Raw genomic sequence first — 19022 nt, forward strand, 5'->3', positions numbered from 1 at the left:
ATCCATCCATCCATCCATCCATCCATCCATCCATCCATCCATCCATCCATCCATCCATCCATCCATCCATCCATCCATTTAAATAGACTATTAAAAAAAAGTGAATTACATCCCTTAACACGAAAGCATTCATTTTGAAGTTTAGTCAAAGTGAAGTCTTGTACAAGCCATTTCACCTGAAAAGAAATGCACGTACACCAGTTTATTTTCCGAAACTCGTTTATGGAATCTATACCCCTTTAGCGATCCACTCATTAGAGTTGTAAGGAATTATTTATCCATCCATCCATCCATCCATCCATCCATCCATCCATCCATCCATCCATCCATCCATCCATCCATCCATCCATCCATCCATCCATCCATCCATCCATCCATCCATCCATCCATCCATCCATCCATCCAACTAAGCATGTCAATAACATATGCAAGAACGCTTTTTTGTCCATTCGAAATATTGGCCGACTTCGAAAGTACCTTGACCAGTCTACCACGGAAAAACTTGTCCATGCTTTTATTACATCTAAACTGGACTCGTGTAACAGCTTACTTGCTGGTCTTCCTGATTCCGAATTGTCCAAATTACAGTCTGTTCAGAACACTGCTGCTAGATTAGTTAATAGGTGTAAGAAATGTGAACATATAACTCCGGTTCTTCAAAGACTGCACTGGCTTCCAGTCAAGGCCAGAATTGATTTCAAAATCCTAGTTCTTACATACAAAGCGCTTAATAATCTGGCTCCAGATTACATATCTGAACTCTTTTGCCCATATCTACCATCACGCCCATTAAGATCTGGTGACCAAAGGCTCTTAGCTACTCCTCGCTATAACACCAAGACATATGGTGCGAGAGCCGTCTCTGTCTATGCTGCCAATGCTTGGAACTCCTTGCCGCTTCAAGTAAAGAAGTCCGAGACATTGAACTCTTTTAAATCTTCAGTTAAGACATATTTATTTCGTAAATTTTATCAATTAGAGTAGGTTTTTTAATGTGACTATGAAGTTTCTTTTATATACATACGTATTTTTCTCACATTTGTAATTGGCATTTTTATAGAGTTGTAAAGCATTGAGACTTAGTGTAATGCTTAATTATATATTATTATTATTATCCATCCATCCATCCATCCATCCATCCATCCATCCGTCCATCCATCCATCCATCCATCCGTCCGTCCGTCCGTCCGTCCGTCCGTCCGTCCGTCCGTCCATCCATCCATCCACCCACCTTAGTTTTCATGTTAATGTTTCTCTCTTTCAAAATTCCTTCCTTACTTTCTGGCTCTCTTTCCATCTTTCCGTCATTTTGCCTGTCTGTCTTTGTTACGAAAATTGTGTATATTTCCCAAAACATTCTATTGAACATTCTAGGACATTCAATGGAACATTCCAGAACATTTTTTAATTCTGTGTCATGGTTTACATATATAATTGCCTTTAAATAGCATATGCTGGTGTAATGTTACTGAAAATAGATTTTAGACGGTTCTAGAACCTTGTTGCATAACTATATAAGTAAGTAGCTTTAGCACTTTAAGAGAGAGTCTTTTAAGAGAAGTGTAAACAGTGTGCTAAGAAGTCTATTCAAAGGGCTGTCTGCCGGACCAAGCTAAAGTGCTAACTAAGTTCTGTGTGACAACAATCTGTGAGCTGTGAAAACTTTGTGGTTTGGCGAATAAATCTGCTTATTGCTGTTACCGACAATCCTGAGTTCCTGAGTTTTCTGTTTTTATTTCAACTATTCCACTTTCTTTCATACCATGTTTAAATTCTTTTTAAAGAGTTATATCAGTTGATTAGTTGGACCACTGTCTAAAAACTGTGGTATAATTAATATTATCATAATTATTATTGTTGTTAGAAATGAAAACGTCTTTAATGTTCCGTTGTGTTTTGACATGTTTTTTCTCCTCAGGACGCCATTGCTTATCTACCACTGATCACAATGTTGGTCAGCGCAACGGTATCTTCAGGAATGTCAAAGAAACTTGTTGGGATAATTGAAAGAAGGTAAAATTGGTGACTTGACTGTAGTGCACTCTAACTATAAAGGAAACTGACAGAAACAAAAGTCATTGAACAGACCTCAAGTACTACATACTGAACAACATACATACTTTCAGATAAAAAATAAACAAACAAACAGAAATACTTCATTCCTGTGAGCACTAATTTTAAAGAACTTTTAAACAAATTAGTCGAAGAAAAAAAATATGAGGAAACACTCTTTTAATAGATGAGAATTTCATCTCCAAGTCAACAATATACCTTTCGGCCAGCTGTACATTGGTATTGAACAAGGAAATTCAAAACTTGTTTATGTAGAGCAGTTTTCAGTTGGGTGTCAGCACCAAGGCAATTACTCTGGCAAATAGGACAAGACACAATCAACGTAGTGAACCAATCAGAATTCAAAGCAAATACATGTAACCAGCTCCAAGCGCAGGTAAATTCACGCAAGCAAGTTACGATTGGTTTTGGTTGTTGCTTACGAGTTACTAATTACAGATAGCAATAAAACAAAATTGCTTTCGACACCGACCCAATTGAAACACTGCTCTGATGTCTGAAAGTTTCTTTATGAACCACCTTCTCTATATTTTCCTTTCTACAATCCAAAACCTGTTCTATTTTCAGTGGTGTTTCATCTCAGCTGCCTTTCTCGTGATCTGTGCTGGAGGCTGGTTTTATTTCATCACCCAGTCCATGCAACAGCGTCATGACCTACCCCGCCGTTGTGCTGCTGGGATTTGGATTTTCATCCATGACTGTCAATGCACTTAGCTTCGCAGTAGATCTTATTAGAGAAAACAAGGTGAGATCAGCAACTGACTCCAAAATCTGCATTTAATCATGTTTTTATCCCTTTTCTCTTGTCTCATAAAAGTAATCTTAGGTTTAGCTACAAAAACAACAACAACAACAACAACAACAAAAACAACAACAACAAAAAAAAAAGGAAAGAAAGATAAAACAAATGCTGCACCTTGCTTGCATGAAGCATTGCACAAAATGCTGAAAAAAAAAAAGAATATTTCGCACAGTAGTTTATTGTATATGACGAAAATTTGCACTTGGCGTATCGAATTGCTTTTTAGAAAATTACATCACGTATTATGACGCAAGCACGAGAATTATTTATCTTTTTACGTGCATTTTTCTCCCAGAGCACATCTGGAGTCGTATTTGCAGTTGTGGGTTTGATGTCACGGCTTGCGGGAGGTGTTTTAATCGTTGTGATCCAGAACTTGTTTCCTAAAGGGAGGTTATTAGCTTGTTTTACTTTAAGACGGCATGCACTGTAACCTAGAAAATAATTCAAGTAGGTCTTCAGGAAGCCAACCAAGCACAAATTCAACTCGTTTCCTATCTACCAGAAAGCCCTTTTGGTCAACGTCATTCCATGTCCAGGCAGATTCTACTCAGCGAAAGAACGCTCCAAAGGCTTCGCTTCGATAGGCTTCATTCAAATGCAATACTCAGTCTAAAGACACCGTTTGGAGTTTTGTTCTTGAAATCAGGTGTAGTAATTTTTAGTTGAAATTCCGGCCTGCGATTAATCGGTATATAAAAATGACATCATTGAATGATAGATGAAGACGGTCAAAAATCGAACAATTTGGCGAATGATCGTTATAGATGGTTCATAACGAAATAGAGAGTAGTCTTAGTTATGCATGTCGTTTCCGTTTGCTTGTTTGTTTGTCAGAGCATACTATCCCAGATTGTTCTAAGGAGCTAACAATTAGGTTTGTTTTTTTTTTTCACATCTGAGGACTGCGAGGACCGGAGTGTGGTGAATATGTACGTCACGTGTTTTCACTCGTGCCAGGCTCTTTCGCTACTCTCAGTTTGTTGATTGTCCTGATATTTCAAGGTTCACAAACAACTTGCAGGCGAAAAGGTAAGATTTGTTTTGTCTATTCCAAACTGTGAATCACGTCGTGGCTGAAATAGCATGGTTAATAAGGTGGAAATGGATCGATGAAAACTGATGCAGGACATTACTTGGCAGTTTCTTGTGCTATGCTTCTTATAGTACAAGGGGCAGTGTAACCTATTTTTAGTGTCACTTTGAATTGTCTAAAAACAAATTTCTATTGATAGAATCAAAATAATTGTCACGTTTTTAAAGCAATTATTCCACTAGTACACTTCTATTATTAATTATTTCTGACCAAAAGGTGGCTAGGATGGAAATAGATTGCAACTTCAGTGAAAAAATTTGGCCAATTGTTTCAAGTTCTTCTTGTGTATCTTGGATAAGTAGCTAAAAAAGGTATTATGGTTTGTTATTCCTTGAAGAAATCGCTTATTACTTTCCTCCGCGCGCTTTAAGAGCAATGCTATTTTCAAAAAATAGATGCTATGTTGCTGCTGGTGGTGGTGGTGGTGGGGGGGGGGGGGGTGGGGGTATAAATGTCCATTTTGACCAAAAAACAGGAAAATCTCCGTGATAGGGCCTGTTTAGACGCTAATCTCGGTTGAGGAACATACACTTTCTGCACAACAAAGGATAGTTTTCTGGCCATGTATGGTATCTTGTGGCTCCCTCGTTTTTTGGGGACTCGTATTACCTCGAGTCCCCTAAAAACGACTGCGCGGAAGGCCAGGTATCTTGGGACTTCCAAAAAATGGGACCCAGTGCATGTTCTTTGTAAGTTTTTTTTGTCTAAAATTGTGTCGGATGTATTTTGTTGCAGTTTCTCTACAAGGTGCCGCCGTGAGAGAGGACAGCCAAGGAGCTGTAGACACCCGCTTTTAGAACAAGAAATAACAACGTAGACCATAAACATGATTCTGCTGGAAAGATATTTGCTAGAAAACATTTTATTACTGTTCAATGTTTACACACAACGACTGAGAAAACTTTAAGGTTGGTTTATTTGTAAACAATGAATTAGAACTGTTCTTACTGTTATGGTCGATTCATTCTCAGATGTCTCTGAAGCCGGCTTTTTTGGCTGAGCTTTCCGATGTATTTTTGGCTCTATATTGATGTTCTGTTCCGTTCAGCAACACCACAGAAACAAATTAAACTGGACTGTCAAACACTTCATTAGAGTATAACAACTGTCTCGATTTACTTTTAAAACGTGACAAATATAGAAGACCTTATAAATGTACACATTTTTTTTATTTCAATGTTTATTAAGCAATATAAGTTAAATAATTAAAATTGATGTCCTTGGTCATATTTGCGTAATTTCAATTACTGGAAAGACCTACACTGTGAATATTTTCAAAATCTGCAGGGCTTACAGCTTCTACTTGACCCTTCGTCAAAGCTAATGCGTTTTGAAACAACCAGCTTTCGTTTTACTGAGAACGCGTCAAAAACCTAGCGTCCAAAGGCTGTTTTCGCAGCCTTTTTTCGCCCCAACCACTCTAAAACCTACACGCTACGAGGAAATATCACAATAGTCATCCGCACAAGTGACAAATAGACATACCCGCGTTGTTTGCGATTTGAATGACGCACTTATGTCCAGAAATGCACCTAACCCTGAATTTGGGTACTTCATATAAAACAGGCGTTTTTGTCGTTTTCATATGGCCCTTATGTTCGACAGAATTATGTGTGTTTTAGTGAGAATTAAGGTTAGGGGACACCTTGTGAAGTGTTTGAGTCAAGTATTACTCGTTAAGAGTAGCAGGAAATCATTTTTATTTACAAACGAGTGCTACGGGGAACAAACAAAGTTACCCTGGATAACTTTGTAGGCAAATTCAACTGAACAAAAAAGGGAGGGGGGGGGGGGTGGGGTGGTCGAAGGCTGAAACCCAGCTGGGACAAACGGTATGTTCTTGTCCTCTTCGTGGACTGGAAGGAAGAATGGAGATCGTAAACACACGAGAGCGAATTTTCATTTCTTATCCTAAACTCAGGACATGAAGCTACCCCTTGGATTTCGGTGCTCGGATAGGTCGGTCGCATTAAGCAACTTAAAGAAGTTGGATGATGATTGCAAGTTAGTTCTAAGGACACTAATATAATTTTCAGGTTACGTTTTCGGTTGAGTCGTCTTCCTCGTTGCTTAAAGCTTGGTCCCACTTGTGAGATAAGCACAAGCATAAAAATAACAACAATCGTGTGGGAACGGCATGAAATAAGCGCGAGTTAAGTATAAGCATAAGGGCAAGAAAAAGAAACTGTTTTCCATTCCTTGTGTTTGTGCTAATCTCAAGCTAGCGTTATTTCACAAGTGGGAACCGGCGTGAGGTAAGCACAAGCACAAGCAAAATGATTCCGCTTTCTTGAATCAGTTTCCAGATCTCCTCCAACGTCACTCCGCCTACGTATGCCTTATTTTCTTGTGCTTGTTTCACATATGGGAACGCCGCAAGCTAATGCTTGTGGTTATCTTACAAGTGGGAACAAGGCTTAACGGTCCCTGGTCAAAATTCCCTATACTGAGCGTCTAAGCTAGGGACTCATAGTGGGGATGACTCGATGTATCATAGTGTTTTTCGCTTTTTGTTCCTGTACATCACGACTCCAATAAAATGAAGACAGTTTTGCTTCCAAAGCCGTTTAGAAGCGGGTGTCTCTGACTTCTTCAGTCTTCATGCTGACATTTGTTTCAAGGCCTGTAATTAAAATTACGGATCAGAATATATAGAGAATGGCTCTCAAAGGAAAGATCCGTTTTAATCCTCTCCTTTCATCAGATCACTGATTTTACCTTTTTAACAACGAGAAAACCCCAACTTAATCCAAAAACGTCCCAAAGCTAAATTTATGAAATACAGTGAAAAAAAGTTTGAAATGATTGAAGGAACAAGAAGTTCATCTACAAACTAGCAAACACATTTTTCAATTTTTCTTTTTCAGTTTTCAAACACATTTGGATCTTTTCTTAACCAACGACATTTTCAAATGATTGCAATTACATGAAACATATATTTCGAACTGCGGATCCACATTTTTATGAAGTTGATTTTATGCCTAGCACTGGTGGTTCAGTGGTAGAATTCTCGCCTGCCACGCGGGAGGCCCGGGTTCGATTCCCGGCCAGTGCAAACGTTTTCTTTTTGGTTACACTTTGTGGAACATCAAATAGAAGAAAGATCCTCGCAGTTAATACGCAGCTTAAGCTGTTGCCCATTTTTTTTTAAATTTGGATATTTTCTATTTGTAGTTGGATTTTAACACATATGGTTAATACAGCCAATTATGCCCACTAAATAAATGGAACATCCAGTGTCCCCTTATTACTCCACATGCTGCTTCTTGTGACTTCTTCGTTATGAACTGTGTGTGATAATGGAAAAGATAGCTAGCTCAACGTCACTTGATTACAATTATTTAATTTGAACGTGCCCCTGTCATTCCAGTGTAGAAGTTAAATCATGACTGATATCTGGTTTAAACAAAGTATTCCAATACGTCCTCGTTCATTAATTACGGTTATTATTACTTCAACTACGACTTGACATATTTCAGACCTTTGGGTTAAAAGTAAACCTTACCATGTCGCTTGTGGGTAGTTTTCGAGGCTTGAAAAAGCAAAACAATCAACAAACTTAGAGCAGCGAAAGAGCCTGGCACGAATGAAAACACGTGACGTACATAGTCACCACACTGCTGACAGTCCTCTGATGTGTTACTACAATGAAAAAAAAAAAAAAAAAAAAAACGGAAAAAAAAATCAGCTCTTGATCAGAAAAGAACGAGAAATCAATCTGATATAAAGTCATACACGTTTTATGAGGAATCTCTAACCCAGATTAAAAAAATGTGTCTTTTCAGTACACCAGGTTTAAGTGAGACATGCTGATTATTAACATCAGACGTTATCCATGCACTAGATACACTCCTAAATAGTTATGAAAAGGTTTTCAAAACTGAACTTCCAGTCCTTGGGGTATTAAGCTTTCTAATGTGATTATGAAGTAACCGTCCGTTTGATTGGCTGATATTTTAAGGATCCGCAGCTAAACGTAAGTTTATGGTCACAGATTTGGTTGGAAATCAAAGTCATGCTCAAGAGGCTAACAGGGCTGTCTACTATTACTCGCAAGTTAATGAAAACCGGTTTGGATACATAAAAAGATGTTATGAAAAAGAAAAGAAAACAAAACAAAACAAAGAAAGAAAGGTCAAAGGATTCTGCTTCAATTTTTTAGCCCTCCCCATCCGTTCCACCTGAATTCAAATCTAGTAGAAAATGGGAAGGAGTGTAAAGGTGAAGAGTCCCAATCACTCGACGATATAATGGAGGATACCAGGAACGGTAACAGCGAGAAATGCGAACACCAAAACAGCCCTCCCCCATCTAGTATTTAGTGTTTATTAACACCTTTCTTATGCAAGTTGAGCTAACGCACAAAAACACCCAAGTGATATAGTAAGTGCAGTCTCCTTATTAACATACTTCCACCTTTTTCTTATATCAACTGACAGGCTGAAAATGCATAATCACCTTCCTTGAGGAAACAAATTCTGTACGGTAATGAACAGTGCTCCATTAGTTACATATGACATCAAGCTCATGAAGCCAAATACGAAACCAGATGTACCCTGAAAGCAAAACACAATGAAAGCCAGACTAACGTGAAAACATGATGAAAATAGGATGAGAAAGTGAGGAAGGATAATCTAACCAATTAAATATAAAATTTTTTTCAAACACAAGGAGCTATAAGGCTAAGGAATACGTAATGTAATTTAATTACGCCTTTTTGAATGACGTAGAGACCTTAAGAATCTAGTACGAGTACGACTACGACTACGAGTCTTTCCAATACACATAGAGCGCGCGGCAGCATACTAGTGGCATTTTTGTGTTAAAACGAGATTTCTGTCGTCATTGCACGGCTACGAATTTTTGTGAGAACGGCGTAGTGGCAAATGTAAAATCCGTCGTCTCCTTGCTGATCTCCTCCTTTTATGATCACGAAGGGGCCTAGCTGTATTATCATTCAAAAGAACTGCGCCAAGTTCGTCATTCACAAAGAGGAAAATCAAGATTCCTGAGATATATCTCATCTTAATAAAACGGTCAATGGTGTGTTTTAGTTCATTACCCTACAGCTGCCAACCGACAGAGGAGCTATGGAACCCACCTTGTTTTCTCCAATAAGATCTGCTGCGAAGTTAAGTGCATTAACAACCATGAATGAAAATCCAAATCCCAGTAACACAACGGCGGGGTAGATCATGACGCTGTTGGACTGAGTGATGAAATAAAACCAGACTCCAGCACACATCACGAGAAAGGCAGCTGAGATGAAACACCACTGAAAATAGAAAATCATTTTTATCGCAAAGGGAGCCGTTATTTTATCCGCTACCACTAAGCTTTGAAGACTCCTAAGTTACTTCCTGTCTTAGAATGGGCATAAGATATCCTTCGTCAATAGCATCTAGGATGAGAATTTTGTCATAGATCGATGGTCAGATATATTTTTGGGTAGGAATTCGTAAATACAGTATGTCAATGCCCGTAGCCCCGAATTGTGCACTTCTGCCACGATATTGAGAGAAACGATCAAACAAACAAACAAACAAACAAACAAACACACAAACAAAAAAGGGAGTAGAGATGATAAGAAGTCAAAATTTCCAAGGGATACACATATTCGCTCGGCACAATTCATAGCTCCTTCTGTGTATTTACGAGCTACAAACACCTTATTTAGTTTACATTGATTTACAATTCAACGCTGCCATTATAAACTTGACGGACTCCACGTAAAACGAATATATTTGCTTTGTTCGTTTCCCTCTGGAAAATCAGCCATTCTACATAAAACACATGCACGATAATAGTTAATGACACGACTAACGATTTATAATATAATGTGCAGTTCTGGACCCAGTTGTTCGAATCCCGACTAAGTTAATCCTGGATTAACGTGAACTTTGATTCGAGTTTAATACCTAATCTATAAAGATTCTCCCATAAGATTTTTGTCTCTCAGTTTTGCCTTAGACTTTTCTTAACCTTTAGCTTAAAATTAGCCTTTTAAACCATTTTAAGCGAGCGAGGTGAAAGCCTCGATTAACTTATAGTCGTGGATTAGCGTTAATCGGCTTTCGAACAACCCGGCCCTGAAGTTAAAAGATACCCGGACAAACAGACAAGTTCAAGTTTATTTAGACTCTCTCTGGCAGTTGAAAAGAACTGAATTAACGAGCTAAATTTACAAGAGAAAATGAAATAAATAAACTAATCTAATAATACTAATTTCTGCCTCAATATGAATAAGGTCCATAGAATGAAAATATTGTTACCTTGGTTCCAATTTTTCCAACAAGTTTCTTTGTGATTCCCGAGGATACTGCCGCACCAATTAACATTATCAGTGAAAGATAAGCAATGGCTTCCTGTAAAATGAGACAGTCAAGTTTGTTTATATACATGTCCAGGGACATGTGGATCATTCCCCATCCATCCGTAGATGGTTGGATGAGTAACACTATAAGATTCCCCTTGCAAGTTATAGATATGCTACAGTTACCACAACAGCAAAAAAAGTGGTACACGAGCCGTAAACGCCGGAACTTGAAAGGTCAGTTACAACGTACGCTGAGTCTTCGTTATTTCTGGCAAAAAAAAAAGAAGAAGTATAAAAGGAAAAAAATAAAACGTGGAATTTGTACATACTTTTCCAAAAGGCACTGTGTAAATAAGAAACAACGGCAGATAAGAGTAGGAAGATTTCTGCACAATCATCGTACACGAGAAGATTGCTGCCACCTATGTTAAGAAAAAACAAAACAATTTAACTTTTGTTACTTTGAAGTTACTAATCCAGTTATCTACTGATGGCAGCAGGAAGATGGCAAATGTAACAGTAATTGCTTTGAGGCTGAGATTGGCCAAAAATGGAGCATTTCAAGTTAGAATCTTGACATATCTCTCTCTACTTATTTTTCAAAGTTACATTTTGGTATAATTAGATTAATTTATTTGTATAATCCAAATCAGCTAAAAAGTCACATGACCTTTGTGTAGTTTAGAGATCATCAGCAGTTTCAGTAAAAATTTTAATTTGTGGATTTACAGTCACTTTTTTAGTCCTTCAGAATCTTATCCGTGGTCCCAAAAGGCTGGACAAGCTTAGAATTGTATATATCTTTTAGTTTTTGTTTCCCATGGATTTTTTGTCTCGAATTTATTGTGTAATCGCTCTTCGCTGTTTCATGACCTCATTAGCTTTTATTTGTATTTTTTTTCCTTTTCGTTTAACAGTGTCTGTTTGATTCAGTAATACTACCAGCCATAACTACATCTGGTTTGTTTAATCGCTTTTAGTTAAAGTAAAACTTGTCTGCGAAATTCAAAATAAAATTCTGTTTGGAATTATCTTAGACTATGCTCTCGATCGGACTTGAAGACCGTGAACTAGGCTAGAATTTGAAATTAGCTATGGCGTCTTTAGAAACTTCTCCTGCCGCGTATACCTTTCAGGAATCCACGGTAAGGAACAGTAACGATAACTCGCTTGAAAATTTCACTCCAACGTTTAAAAGTTGTCAGAGTTTTCGGGGTGAAGTTCCCCCAAAAAGGTAATAATGTTCAGCTTAGACTTTGGCCTTGGTATAAAGTAATAGACGTTTAAATAAGAAAAAAAAAACCGTCATTATGACGACACTAAAAACGGCTGCGAGGGAGACTAATCATTACCTTGTAAAGATGAGGATCCTTAAGCCAGGCTCTTGCTGTCTTTGTTTCAGTTGGCACTGAAACACCAGATTCAGGGTCACCAGAGCCAATTGAAGGTTTGCTGTTCATCTCAATTTCTGATGATGAAGGCGGACCACAAGTAATGTTCAGTGAATCGTGCGTAAGGCTGCTGCAAACCACTTTACAGTTTGTCTCCGTGTGTCTGTCTCTGGTCTGATCTGGATAATTTGGTTTCAATTCTGCCTCATCAAAGTCAAGTCCTTTATTTTCAACACCGCTTGGTACTTGCGCAGATGTTGTTATTCCACCACAGGTCTCCGTATCATCCGTATTTTTTGGTTGTTCACTTGTAGCGGTATCTTCAGCTCCTACTCCTATTAGTCCGTGAATAATACTCCAAAGAACGCTTATTTTTCTCTCAGGCGGAAGCTGTTTGACTTTCGTCAACATTTGCTCATCATTCTGAGCTGGTGTTTCGGAGCAAGGAGGCACATTTATTTCTATATCCTTGGTTGCAGCAGGAAATTCTCCGTTTCCTTCCTCTTCATCTACAGTAAACAGGGCGTTGATAAAGTGTTCTGCAAAACTCTTTTTCCTCGCAGGCTCCTCTCCCTCGGTGACCGCTCTCCCGTTACCCTTAACGCCATCGATAAACCTGTTCCGCATTCTTTCCTTTGGACAATGGTCACCTGACAAATACAGAAGGCAGAATTATTACTCTTCATCAAAAACGATTAACGATAACTGAATATAAGCAATAATATTAAGGCGAGCAGCGGAAGTTAGGTCTGCTTGACGTGTCAGGTTCAATGGCAAGAGCCCTTTAAAATCGCACGCACATAAGTAACTGAGGATATTTGTATAATTATGATTTGATAAACTGTCCTGTTCTCTCTCTTTTATGTCGTTCATCGACCTGTCACGGAGTTCTCTTGGGATTTGCTCGTGTATAAACCTTTGGAGCTCTTTGTACGTTTGTATGGATGCTCTTGAGCCCTCCTTACCCAGGGATATCTTGCATTTTCATGGTGCCCCGACCAGCGAGCTAACGACTTTTACAAGATTTTTGAACGGGATAACGAATGTATCGGAACAATTTAGCTCACTGGGCCTGGTATTCTACGTAACAAATAAAATCTTGCTTCTGTTTTAGCCGGATAAGGGTACCCATATTCCACTGACAGAGATGGAAAGATAGGAATTAAATTTGGCTTTGAATTCAGCGCCTTACTTCCAAGATTTATATTCTTTTGTTTGTTTGTTTGTTACGTTTTACTACAGGGGCACGTCCACTCCTCTAACATCCTTCAGTACCAAACTAGGAGTAATTGCAGGTGATCGAGCTACAAGTTTGTTGAGCGCTTTGCCCATTTTAGTTATTGTACGGTGTAGGTAAAAAAAGTTTGTCAAACTTCGTTTGCTGATCCAGCCCGCAAATGGAAAAGTGGCAAGAGAGAAGTTATGTTATTTGTTAGTGACATGGTGTGGCTCAATTTTGCACCTATTAAGCTAGCGGATTTAAGAGCGTACCTGTTCCTGTGCAAGTCATCGATTGTAGAAGAGAATGAGTTGGAATAAGAGAACATTTTCTCTGCAAGAGAAGAAATCAGGGAAGTCAAAACAGAACGATTTAAGAAAAAACAATCGTAATCGTGAAATTAAGTAAAAAAAACTTCTGAAAGATATTTATCTTCGTTTGTTTAGATTGATTTCTTCAATGTTCGTGCTTTCCATGGGTTCTCTTAACACCAGAGGCATAAAATTCTCAATCCTTATAACATTCATATACAATGAATAACCCCTATCAGAACTGGTGTCTGTTGATCATTTAAAAGCTAACTTTTTTTTGGCTTTTGTTTATTCGTCACAGTTTGTACAGCAAAATGGCATACAAACCATACCACAATGTATTCCTTACCTTGACAACGCCAGCATCAGTGGTGGTCGGTGTTCTCTTGTCAAGTTCACCAAGAGGCTCTTTGGTCCCAAAGTGGAAAATCAGGGAAAATACCACACTTATTCCCACCAAAACAAGAACCACTACCTGCGAAATAAAACAGAAGAATTATCATTAATCTCTGGGTTTACAAGTAAAAAGGTTAATTCAGCATGTAGCATCTATACGTTACCGTTAAATCCATCGACGTTTCTGACGAAAAACGATCGCTGCTGTCTTGTCCAAGTATTGCCCACGCCACAAGAAAGGTCACAATGCCACTCAAGAACGTAAAGGCGGACCTAACAGAAAGAACGACATTCGGTGAACATTGACACAAATTTTCATCTAACAACTGAACTTCGTTCTTATAAACCACCTGAACAGTTGAGAGGGGGCTGGCTCCATTCATTGTTACTTACATTTGGGGCTTGAACATTTAATGATTGTATAAGAAAACGCAAAAGGAGGTCAATCAATTTGGTAAATAGGTGTTTCGAGAAGGGCTCAAAAGAGGCAGTTAGATAGCTTTGTACAAAGAATGACTACATGCTTTATTTACCTAGTATATTACATTTTTTTCATGACACTTTTTTAATTCAGAGTAATTGATAAAAATGATATATTAACAACGGTAACAAACCTCCATGCGTTCAATTCAACAGCTTCGCCTTGATCTTTTGCAATGACAGCAATGATTGACAGATGCCCAATTTCCCTTAAGCTGAATGTAAAGGACACGATTATGTTCAGTATTGCGATGTATATCATCTTTTGCCACTCTCCACTATCTCTTGGACAAAGGAAACACGGGCTAAAGTACAGCGGTATGACGATTACTCCTATCACAGTTCCAATCAAATGCCACGACTTCCTCCTTCCAAGTTTTCGCGATAGCAATGGAATGTTGATTTTATCTATCAAGAACGCTGTAAGTGGTGATGATGCCGCAGCCGTGATGAGTCCAAACAGCACCAACCAGCCAGCATTGGCGGCAGAGAGGCCAAGTATCTTCATGAAGAAGACCAATCGAAATGAAAAGAGGAGCTGACGGGTGATGTCATTCATTACGTGACCCACTCCACATGAAAAGCGTTGGAGAAGAGGCGTTTCAGCTTTCAGATCTGCTTCGGTGTTTCGACAGCACATTTTAGATGCTCTCATGTTTTAAAGCCTGTGAATGAAGTTCACTGGAACTCAGGTTTGTATTTGATTACGGATAGTTTATACACCGCTTTTATAATGTGGATTGTTGACGCTTTAGTTGCATCGCGTGCTAAAATAATGACTTCACAAAAATTGAAGTTATGATTTTATGGGATTTAATGCAATATTTCGAAAGAGCGTTGAGAAAGCGTCCACTTACCAAACGCTAGCTCCTTGTTGAGATTATCAGATGTGATGTGAGCTCTTTTAAGTTTAGCTTATTTTCGCCATAGAAATCTCTCTACCTATTGCTCCGGTTCTAAACTCTGACCAGCGCAAATTTGAGGAATTCAAGACTTGAAAGACCCAATCTTTCAGCCAAAATTAGCCATAAGAAGCGGGCGTGGATGTGGAAGTGGACATTTTTTACCACCCTCTTTCCAGATAGCTAGCTCAACAAATCCTATAATCAGTTCACAAATTCCATTTTAATTTGTTACGCCACAGTCTGTAACACCTGGGTATAAGCGTATTCAAGTAACTTGTTTGTTTTCCTTCTGGTAGACACGTCGCCGTGTTTCCTTTTTCACTTTTATTTCAACCTTATTTTATTTCATGGTATGATATTTTTAATGAATTGATGTTATTCACCAGCCAGGACGACCTTATTGGGAAAAATTGTGCCCAAGGTCTTGAGTACGGCCCGAGGGCGCAGACAGAGGGTACAGTTTTTCGCAATACGGACCGACCTAGGACGGTGAATAACGTCTCTAGTTTTTGCGCACGAAAACAAAAAGAAAATTTGCAACAAAACCGCCCGGGTTCGCGGGAAAGGTCGAAAAATCCCGCCGCTGCAGGAACCAATGAGATTGTATGATTTACAGAATTCCGTCCTCTAGTACTCTGAGAAAAAAATATAGCACCTTTTATGACTATCATTGAAAAGTTTTAAATGTTCTTTTATTGTATTGAGTTAATATACACAGCTTGAATACGCTTATACCCAGGGGATATAGACTGTGACTTGCAAATTAAGAGAGGTGATATGTAAAATTGTAAGATTTAATGAGCTAACTAAGCTAGCTATACACTTTCAAAGAAAAACTGAGAAATATGTGGGTTAAAAAATAATACAGAGAAGAAGTTTCAGGCTTGATAGCAGTGGATTAGAAACTTAAAAGTTTCTAATCCACTGTTTATAGAAGGCTGCTTATATCAAGCCTGAAACTTTTTCTCTGTATTATTTTTTAACCCACATATTACTCAGTTTTTCTTTAAAAGTGTATAGCTACCTTAGTTAGCTCATTAAATCCCACAATTTTACATATCACCTCTTTTAATTTGCACGTCACAGTCTATTTTCCCTGGGTATAAGCGTATTCAAGCGTTTTGTTTGTGTTTTGTGCTGACATTTTACCCAAGAAAACTGTAGATTTTATTTACGACTTAATAATATACATACAAAAATGTCTGCAATCTGATTAGTGGAGAGCATCTCAATTTTTCCTAAATGTAGTGCAGAAATGTGAAATTGAGTGCAGAAAGTTGAAATTAGTGCAAAAAGGTGAAATTAAAATGATTGACTGGTACGCAAATTTGCAAATTAAATCGGCTGTCTCGAAACAAAATGGCGAACAGGTTTGAAGAGAGTAACAGCATTTTAATTCAAAGTTTAAATGAAAATGCAGAGAAACTCAACAAAGCACAAACACACTGGCTAAGAGTTTGGAGGTCTTGGACAGCACAAAAGGGCTACGACCAAAATATTGAAAACTATGAACCGGAGGCACTCAACAAAATTCTCGAGGATTTTCACGCAACAGTGCGTAAAAAAGACGGGAAAGACTATACGAGCATGACAGTCTGCGCACTGCGGTTGAACGTTACCTAAGAAGGCAAGGTTACAAAATACTCCATAATTAGAGACCAAGAGTAAAAAAGTTCGAAGCAAGTTAATTGAAGGTAAAGCTCGGCTACTGCGACAACAAGGTAAGCTTAAAGTCAAGCAGCCGAACAAGTCTTGGAAGTCTGGCAAACATTGAATTAAATGAGCCGTGGCCCAGAAGCAAAAGGCTTTGAAGGACAAGTCCTGGTCCAAACGGTTTGAAGGCTGACCTGACTCAATATTTTGGCCTAGAGCATCGTGTTGAAGATTTCCATGTCGGCTTGGTCGAAAACAAGCGTTGAATTCATTAAGAACCAGACTATAAAAACACGCCAGTCTGGACTGTCTGCAAAGCCCCGGCTCCTGAAATCCAGTCAGTTCGAAAACATGCCGAGGACTGTGATTGACTTCAGACTTCTTTTAACATTGACTTAAGATTTTACTTTGTGATTTGAAAACTTGCTCTTTTTAGACAGATGGTATTTTTAGCATGTTTTCCGTACGTATGAACATGTATGTCAATCAAATGTGTCATTTTTTAAACCAACCAGAGACATGTGGGCGGAGCATTAGCTGACAGTCAAGAAATAAACAAAAGCTCATGTATACTATTAACAAGTAATCACATGATTTTTCCCATTCAATTTGGAATAAATGAGCACTTGTAAAATTTTAAAAGACCTTTAGCCTTTTAAAATTTTACTCGTGCTCATTTATTCCAATTTGCACTCGGAATCATGTCAACGATTACCTACACAAATCCGAATTTTTGAGGCGATCTCTCAGCAAAGAACTGATCGAAACAGATATTATTTTTTGATACATTCAACTCTCGCCTTTCGGATACCTCTCTGTTACGTACATCCCGACAAACAGACAGCAACTAAATCCCCTGCAAAAGTAAATTACAGACGTTTGACTGAAATAAATTCCCCTATTCACTCGCGGTCCCGAGGGTGTCCACCGACCCCAGTAAAGGAAGTTGACTTCATTCCTTCTTAACAACATGTCATTTCAAATTTATATCCTGAGTCTAGCTCGACTGCAACTGTTTACAAATGGCCCGGGTCAACCAAAAAGTCAGTAACTCGCAGTAACCAATAGCTTTCATAATCTATTACTTGCAATATATCATAGTTATAACTTCAATGAACAACTACTATGCCTGTCGCTCTCAACTTTTAACTCCGCAATCTAGATAAATTAAACACAAACTTAACGGTTGTTGACATTGACAGTTGAAGAATGGAATTCGTATTTGCGTAATATTTTTGTCTTCTTCTAATTTTACACAAAGTGGAAGTTTTTCCAGCTTATATACACGCGATTGTTTTAGCTTTTACACTTGACTTTTCTCAATCCAGGTGGTTTTGAAAATATCGCGTATGTGAATCTTCTCTTTCAATAAAATAAGAGTGAATTACATTGGTTTTCCGAAAACGACAACGTTTTCTTACCTGAAAAAAGAAAACGAAACCTGGCTTTCGAGTGAAGCTTATGAAGTCGGCAGCGTTCAACGTTTGACTGGTCAAATTATCAGCTCGTTATCAAGTTCCTTCAAAGTATTCCTAATTTGTTTTGGCTGGAGGAAGACCTTCCACTTTATTGTTTCACGTTGCGTCACAGGAAACCTCGAGTTCTGTTTTTGGACGTTGTTGCGGTTTTGTCTTTGAAAAGCGCAGATTGCTATAGAAATTATAACGCATAAAGCATCAAATTCGCATTAATTAAAAGCATGTAAATATATACCACATGGAAATTCGTGCTTATTAAATGTATGTAAACATAAAATTTCGAAAATTCAATTGCGTTAATTTTATAAATAAAATTTATAGATTTTGTTTCCGTTGTTAAAATGCTTCGTTATGTTCATGCGACGCGCGTACGTGATATCACTGAGGTGTAAAAACCTCTTCCTGTAAGTCTTTCAAAATCGGAATAATAATAATGATAAACATGGCCTTACCTTTGTTGTTGAGCACGTGAAAAGGTTAGACGACTTATTACCGGTAAACCGTTTTCTACTAGTCATACCAACAAAGGTATTTAAATAGGGTTGTTCCTAGAATGGATACTCCAAAAAAAATTCTGGACACCTTATTGTGTTTACACAATGACAGACGTATTCTTGATCGTGATAGACGAGAACAGAAGCCCTTTTGTTAGACAGAGAACTGAGAAAATAGAGCTGTATTTAGGCAGAAAACGTCCCTTTTGGGGGCTTAGCACTGATCTACACTACTTAGGCCTAAGCACTTCCGGCTTTAACTGAACGGTTAGCTGTCATTTGTTGCCATGGCTAACTCTCTGGACTAAGTTAAAATTACCGTTTTCGTAAGCTAGCCCTCTTGGTCTGGTGGATCTGGATAGGAGTGACGCAAATGACCCGGGTTCGAGGCGTGCACTACTTTGATTT

At 38.3% G+C, this 19022-nt stretch overlaps 1 protein-coding gene and 1 non-coding gene across 2 annotated transcripts; one reads left to right on the top strand and one right to left on the bottom strand.

Annotated features, from left to right (window-relative positions):
- Positions 1–6302: 6302 nt before the first annotated feature.
- Positions 6303–18100, bottom strand: LOC146474765 (uncharacterized). The gene is made up of 12 exons (XM_085116258.1): positions 18064–18100; positions 14219–14749; positions 13769–13877; positions 13558–13683; positions 13170–13230; positions 11640–12328; positions 10617–10709; positions 10244–10336; positions 9073–9246; positions 8430–8527; positions 7477–7613; positions 6303–6594 (listed from the first exon to the last, which is right to left on the bottom strand). The coding sequence occupies exons 2-12, from the start codon at positions 14737–14739 to the stop codon at positions 6539–6541; spliced, it is 2157 nt and encodes a 718-aa protein (XP_084972384.1). The 5' UTR covers positions 14740–14749; positions 18064–18100; the 3' UTR covers positions 6303–6538.
- On the top strand, positions 6956–7026 carry Trnag-gcc (transfer RNA glycine (anticodon GCC)). Its single transcript has one exon. It is a non-coding gene; the product is annotated as a tRNA-Gly (tRNA).
- Positions 18101–19022: the final 922 nt, after the last annotated feature.

The sequence above is a fragment of the Pavona decussata genome, unplaced genomic scaffold (assembly GCF_977016875.1).
Source record: "Pavona decussata unplaced genomic scaffold, jaPavDecu1.1 SCAFFOLD_87, whole genome shotgun sequence".
NCBI lineage: Eukaryota > Metazoa > Cnidaria > Anthozoa > Scleractinia > Agariciidae > Pavona > Pavona decussata.

What these genes read in the sequence shown, in the direction of transcription:
- LOC146474765 (XM_085116258.1), bottom strand. Translation starts at nt 14,739, where the DNA reads ATGAGAGCATCTAAAATGTGCTGTCGAAACACCGAAGCAGATCTGAAA. An exon ending in AAACGTCGATGGATTTAACG is followed by an intron (nt 13,684 to 13,768) that starts GTAACGTATAGA and finishes TTTATTTCGCAG; the next exon opens with GTAGTGGTTCTTGTTTTGGT. An exon ending in GATGACTTGCACAGGAACAG is followed by an intron (nt 12,329 to 13,169) that starts GTACGCTCTTAA and finishes TGTATTTGTCAG; the next exon opens with GTGACCATTGTCCAAAGGAA.